The sequence below is a fragment of the Xenopus tropicalis genome, chromosome 6 (genome assembly GCF_000004195.4).
Source record: "Xenopus tropicalis strain Nigerian chromosome 6, UCB_Xtro_10.0, whole genome shotgun sequence".
NCBI classification, from domain to species: domain Eukaryota; kingdom Metazoa; phylum Chordata; class Amphibia; order Anura; family Pipidae; genus Xenopus; species Xenopus tropicalis.
In genome coordinates, this window is record NC_030682.2 from 8,220,622 (window position 1) to 8,227,760 (window position 7,139).

At 43.4% G+C, this 7,139-nt stretch overlaps 1 protein-coding gene across 2 annotated transcripts; it reads left to right on the top strand.

The window, feature by feature from the left end:
- Window positions 1–7,139, top strand: dnajc19 (DnaJ heat shock protein family (Hsp40) member C19). 2 transcript variants are annotated; one of them, NM_001016942.2, is given in 6 exon segments: window positions 1–102; window positions 2,729–2,780; window positions 3,007–3,080; window positions 4,793–4,869; window positions 6,103–6,173; window positions 6,967–7,139. In NM_001016942.2, coding segments are annotated over 6 exon segments (348 nt in total). In that variant the 5' UTR covers window positions 1–99; the 3' UTR covers window positions 7,038–7,139.

Sequence of the window (7,139 nt, forward strand, 5' to 3'; positions counted from 1 at the left end):
GCGGGAGGCGGGGCTGAGCCGGGATCCCCTCTGCTCCCCCGGATAAGGGCTCTGAGCTACTGCCCCCCCCGGGGTTATAACCCGCAGTGAGGAGTAAGGATGGTAAGTGGGGGCTCAGCTGGCTCCTCCCTGTACTGGCCCACTGGGCAACCATTTCCTCTGTGAGACAGGACAGGGCGGCTCAACTTCACTGAAAGTCAGGCAGCAGTGAGGCAGTGTGTGTAATATATATATATATATAGGCAGGTAGCCATAGTGTAATATATATATATATATAGGCAGTTAGCCATAGTGTAATATATATATAGGCAGGTAGCCATAGTGTAATATATATATATATATATAGGCAGGTAGCCATAGTGTAATATATATATATATAGGCAGTTAGCCATAGTGTAATATATATATAGGCAGGTAGCCATAGTGTAATATATATATATATATATAGGCAGGTAGCCATAGTGTAATATATATATATATATATATATAGGCACGTAGCCATAGTGTAATATATATATATATAGGCAGGTAGCCATAGTGTAATATATATATATAGGCAGGTAGCCATAGTGTAATATATATATATATATATAGGCAGGTAGCCATAGTGTAATATATATATATATATATATAGGCACGTAGCCATAGTGTAATATATATATATATAGGCAGGTAGCCATAGTGTAATATATATATATATAGGCAGGTAGCCATAGTGTAATATATATATATAGGCAGGTAGCCATAGTGTAATAGCGAATCAGGGGTGACTAGCAGGACTGGCCTTCAGGGGGTTCTAGCTGTGTCTGTGTGTATAAAATCCTATGGCAGGATATGTGGCAGCAGTGCCCTTGTGCCTATACAGTGTATGGGGGCGCTAGCCCTGTATCGGCTGGGGGGTTACATTGGCGCTTAAAGTGCACATATTGCCCTCTAATTGTACCCCCCACTGTAGGTGCTGGGCTAATACCATAGATGCTGGGCTAATACTGACTGGGCTGCATGATGCCAGGGGGAAGGGGGATATAGGAAGGCTGGGATTGTAGGGATACAGGGTTAGTAATAGGGAAGGGGATATAGGAAGGCTGGGATTGTAGGGATACAGGGTTAGTAATAGGGAAGGGGATATAGGAAGGCTGGGATTGTAGGGATACAGGGTTAGTAATAGGGAAGGGGGATATAGGAAGGCTGGGATTGTAGGGATACAGGGTTAGTAATAGGGAAGGGGGATATAGGAAGGCTGGGATTGTAGGGATACAGGGTGAGTAATAAGGAAGGGGGATATAGGAAGGCTGGGATTGTAGGGATACAGGGTGAGTAATAAGGAAGGGGGATATAGGAAGGCTGGGATTGTAGGGATACAGGGTGAGTAATAGGGAAGGGGATATAGGAAGGCTGGGATTGTAGGGATACAGGGTTAGTAATAGGGAAGGGGATATAGGAAGGCTGGGATTGTAGGGATACAGGGTTAGTAATAGGGAAGGGGATATAGGAAGGCTGGGATTGTAGGGATACAGGGTTAGTAATAGGGAAGGGGGATATAGGAAGGCTGGGATTGTAGGGATACAGGGTGAGTAATAGGGAAGGGGATATAGGAAGGCTGGGATTGTAGGGATACAGGGTGAGTAATAGGGAAGGGGATATAGGAAGGCTGGGATTGTAGGGATACAGGGTGAGTAATAGGGAAGGGGATATAGGAAGGCTGGGATTGTAGGGATACAGGGTTAGTAATAGGGAAGGGGATATAGGAAGGCTGGGATTGTAGGGATACAGGGTGAGTAATAGGGAAGGGGATATAGGAAGGCTGGGATTGTAGGGATACAGGGTGAGTAATAGGGAAGGGGATATAGAAAGGCTGGGATTGTAGGGATACAGGGTGAGTAATAGGGAAGGGGATATAGGAAGGCTGGGATTGTAGGGATACAGGGTGAGTAATAGGGAAGGGGATATAGAAAGGCTGGGATTGTAGGGATACAGGGTTAGTAATAGGGAAGGGGATATAGAAAGGCTGGGATTGTAGGGATACAGGGTTAGTAATAGGGAAGGGGATATAGAAAGGCTGGGATTGTAGGGATACAGGGTGAGTAATAGGGAAGGGGATATAGGAAGGCTGGGATTGTAGGGATACAGGGTTAGTAATAGGGAAGGGGATATAGGAAGGCTGGGATTGTAGGGATACAGGGTGAGTAATAGGGAAGGGGATATAGGAAGGCTGGGATTGTAGGGATACAGGGTTAGTAATAGGGAAGGGGATATAGAAAGGCTGGGATTGTAGGGATACAGGGTTAGTAATAGGGAAGGGGATATAGGAAGGCTGGGATTGTAGGGATACAGGATGAGTAATAGGGAAGGGGATATAGGAAGGCTGGGATTGTAGGGATACAGGGTTAGTAATAGGGAAGGGGATATAGGAAGGCTGGGATTGTAGGGATACAGGGTTAGTAATAGGGAAGGGGATATAGGAAGGCTGGGATTGTAGGGATACAGGGTTAGTAATAGGGAAGGGGATATAGGAAGGCTGGGATTGTAGGGATACAGGGTGAGTAATAGGGAAGGGGATATAGGAAGGCTGGGATTGTAGGGATACAGGGTTAGTAATAGGGAAGGGGATATAGGAAGGCTGGGATTGTAGGGATACAGGGTTAGTAATAGGGAAGGGGGATATAGGAAGGCTGGGATTGCAGAAGAAGATGGCACCCCTATTTACAGAGGCTCATTCTCTTTGCAGGCGAGCACCCTGATAGCGGCCGGACTGACCATCGCTGTTGCAGGATTTGCGGGTTAGTAGAACTGTAAGACTCACTTAGCTTGGCTTGCCTGTTGTCTCTACAGACTGACTTATTATTATTATTTATCAGCATATTAACTGTACAGTCCACTCATTCCCCATAGAGAAGCTGCATAAGTGGAATTAAAGATACTGACCCCCCAGAACACTGTTGAGCTGCTGCTATGGTATGGCAACTCCCTATTACATATGATTAGTAATGCATTCCTGTGTTTCAGGTCGCTATGCCGTGCAAGCCATGAAGCAGATGGAGCCGCAAGTGAAACAAGCTCTCCAGACCCTGCCAAAAACGGTAACGTTTGAGACATTTATGAGGATGGAACCCCTCTGCATCCTGTAAAATAAGCTGCATATATATATATATAATAAGTGTATGATGATGTAGAGTGTGATATTCTAAATCACTTTGCAGTAGTTTTTGAATTTAGGTTTTTATTCAGCAGCTCTCTAGATTGGAATTTCAGCAGCTATCTGGCTGCTAGGGTCCAATTTACCCTAGCAACCAGGCAGTGGTTAAATGCGCTAAATGCACAGCTTGGACTACCGGCTTAAAGTTACTTACGATGAAACGCTCTCACCCCACCAGGGGAATCCCTCAAGTTTCTCACCATTAATTAGGGGTGAGTAATGGTGAGAAAACTTGAGGGATTCCCCTGGTGGGGTGAGAGCGTTTCATCATAAGTAACTTTAAGCCGGTAGTCCAAGCTGTGCATTTAGCGCAGTGAACGTAAGGACTCCAGGCTGCTCAGACTTATAATAATACCCTTTCCCCTAAGTTTCTGTGTAATTTGTGTGCCCTATGCTCCGGAAATCCCCAAGATTATATTAATATTTTTGTGGGGCGACTAACTATCTTATAATAGCTGAACTAAGTACCACCGATCCTCCCTATAGCTCCCCGCACCCAACTTAATATCCATTTAGGGGTCGGCTTCACTTGTGTCTTAACGGTAGTAATGGTCAGGCTAAAGATAGCCAGGTGGAAGCTTTGACACTATCTCTGAATAAGAGTTTGTTGGGATAACTGCCGGAAAGGTAATACAACGGTTGTTACTATAAGCGCAACTGCATAGAAACACTGGGAGCCCTTAGTGTGCCTGAATTTTCCTCCTGGTGTTTCTCTTCTCAGATACGCGTAGTAAAGAGAATTATTGTGCAAATTGGGTATAGGATAAGGTGCGTGACATTACGTCACAGAGGTTTGTGTTTAATTTACTTACCTGAATTTTACGGTTGGATAACTGCTAATCATGGGCCCACACGGATAGAAACCTAAGTGGAGCAATTTTAAACTTACAATACTTACCCTGGAAAAACAATTGCACACAAATATTGCCGAGAGTATAGCAGGCAATAAGAGAGCGATATAGGGGTTTTTGGAACAAATCTTTATTAATAAATGCAGTAAAAAAACACCCACCTTCAGGATCATTTTTGATGCAGATAAGCACAGGTGACTGAGGCAAACCTTCCGACTTCTCAGAATTGCACTGAAACAATTGTAACTTTGTAACGAATATCCTGAACTCCCTGGAGGAATTTGCAACTGTGGCGTATAACATATAAAATAAATAGTTGTTACAGTAGCAACAACTTTTACGATTAGCCCAGTCAATAGAGAAGTTATTTTAGTATCTTTTCCTACTTTCTATCTAAGGGTTTTAAAACAAGATTTTAAATGATTGAATAAAGGCTTCATTTTATTGGGAAACAACGGGTGTGCCAGCAAAAGACTTTTGTGTGTCTTTTTCTCTCTTTTCTGTTCTGTTGATACAACACACTGTGCACCCCGGAACCACAGTGCATGGTTTTTTTGCATTTTTCTAAATAATACAATCATAGCCTCACAGAGCAAGAGTTTTTTGGCTGCCGGGGTCAGTGACCCCCATTTCAAAGTTGGAAAGAGTCAGAAGAAGGCGGCAAATTATTAAAAAAAAATATATATACATAAAAATAAAAGAAGACCAATTGAAACATTTAAAGTTGATTTTCTTGTTGGTTTAGGCCTTCGGTGGTTATTATAAAGGCGGATTTGATCCCAAGATGACCAAACGAGAAGCTTCATTAGTATTGGGAATCAGGTAGGTTATACGTGGGCTCCTAAACACTAACTGTCATACTCTCCTGGGAATGGGGAAAAAGCACAAAGCTACTGGCGGCTCTGTGCTTCCATTTGAGTGCTACATAAAGCTCTTCCCTAAGGGTGAACACACACTGAGCTACTTAGTAACAGCTACTTGTCATGGCTACTAAACACCGAAAAATCCCCTGCCATAGACAATACTGAGAATTGCCTCTGCTAAAACACACATAGAGACAGTTATCAGTAAATGATCAGCATTGTCTGTTTCTGTAGCTACTACTAGTAGCTCTGTGTGTCTTCACTATTAAAAGATGCTGGGAGTTTTAGGTCACAAGCCGTAGGCACAACTGACTGTAGTAAGGCACAGCCTCATGGGCAGGTCTGGACTGGCAATCTGTATTCTGGCAAATGCCAGAGGGGCTGCTGTAAGATGCCATAGACAGTCACTATTTATTGGGCCGGTGGGGGGCAGTTTGGGCCTCTGTGTACTGGGAATGCCGGAGCCCTTTTTTGACTCCCAGACTTGTGCAGGGATGCGCTGTTCTTTTCAAACCAATAGGAGGGATTCAGGAGTGTTTTAGTCACTTACCCAAAAAGTTATTAATCACTGGGGAGAAAAAAATGCCCATAGTCACTGTGTGTACCATTGCCCTTACTGAATACAGGCCAGGAAGGGTGAAGACACACGGAGCTACTAGTAGCAGCTACTTGTGGCTACTAAAATAGACAATGCTGATCATTTACTGATAATTGTCTCTACGTATGTTTTATCAGAGGCAATTCTCAGTATTGTCTATGGCAGGGAATTTTTAGTAGCCGTGACACGTAGCTGCTACTAAGTAGCTCAGTCTGTCTTCAACCTAAAGGCCTGGAAAGCTATGCTGGGTTAATCAGTGGGTGGTAAATAAAGAGGCAATGGGAAGCGGCAGAACTAGCAGCTAATATTTAATTGGGTCTCTACTTGGCATTTAAGCTGCCAACAAATTCTGTGAGAGGTTGACATATGCTGCTAGTCCTGTGACCAGTGGTGTATGATGGGAGCGCAGATGAATTGTGTGAATCTCAACCTGAATAGGCATTAGCCAATGAATGTGACTTATCCAGAGAAATATATTGTATTTAGCTTGTAAACATCTTGTGATAGATAAAGCCATGCTTTTGTGCAGTACTTGCTGCTGTGTAGTGGTGTACTGTTTCCTGCTACCGTCTCATATCCTTTTGTTCATTCCAGCCCCACTGCCAACAAAACAAAGATAAGGGAAGCTCACCGGCGGATCATGCTGCTTAACCATCCAGATAAAGGTAACAGGAGGTTTCCCCTGCGGTAGCTCAGGAACCTAATATGAAGGAATTTACTTAAGTAAAGCCCATGTAATAAGATGCCTTGTAGCCTAAGGGCAAGGCACACAGAGCTACTTGTCATGGCTATAAAATAGGTAATACTGATAATTACCTCTATGTGTGTTCAGTATTGTCTATAGATGGGTATTTTCTGGCATTAAGCTACTTAGTAGCAGCTACTTACTTGTCGCGACTACAAAATGTGTATCGTATGGTGGCTGCACACACGCAAGGCACAGCAGCCTTAGGGCCGTGGTAGACGGGGAGATTTGTCGCGGGCGACTAATCTCCCCGTCTACCACAGGCCTTATGGCAAAATGTATAAGATTATGGGCGAATTTATTAACATAAGTGCTCATTTGAGTAACAAGTGAAAAGAGAGTGCAAAAAAAAAAAAAAACCCTGCCTGACTGCTGTTTGTGTAACACAAAAACCTCCCAACATCCCCTCACCCCCCCCCCCCCCATGCATGTTGGATATTACCATTAGAAAGTGTTACTAAATTACCATTTCTCATGATACCGGCAGGATTCTGTTACATATTTGTATCTATATCTATTAATGAGAGCAGTCACAGACAATGCCCACAGACTTATGCAGAATTGCGCCATATGTTGGTGACCACTAGATGGCGACGTTTGTACCAGTGTGTAGTGATGCATTAGGCAACACTGGGTGCAGAACGGTGGGTTTTTGCAATATTTGCCTTCCACATTTACTTACAATGTGACTAAAGTATAATTTCTCTCTGTAGGCGGATCTCCCTACCTGGCGGCCAAGATTAATGAAGCAAAAGATCTATTGGAAGGCCAAGCAAAACGATAAAATGTTCTCTGTGCAACCACTGGAAATGTTACTTTTTATTCTCTTCTGTGATTTTGGTTTAGAAATTACTGCTCACAATAAATTCAACTACAATTTCTATGA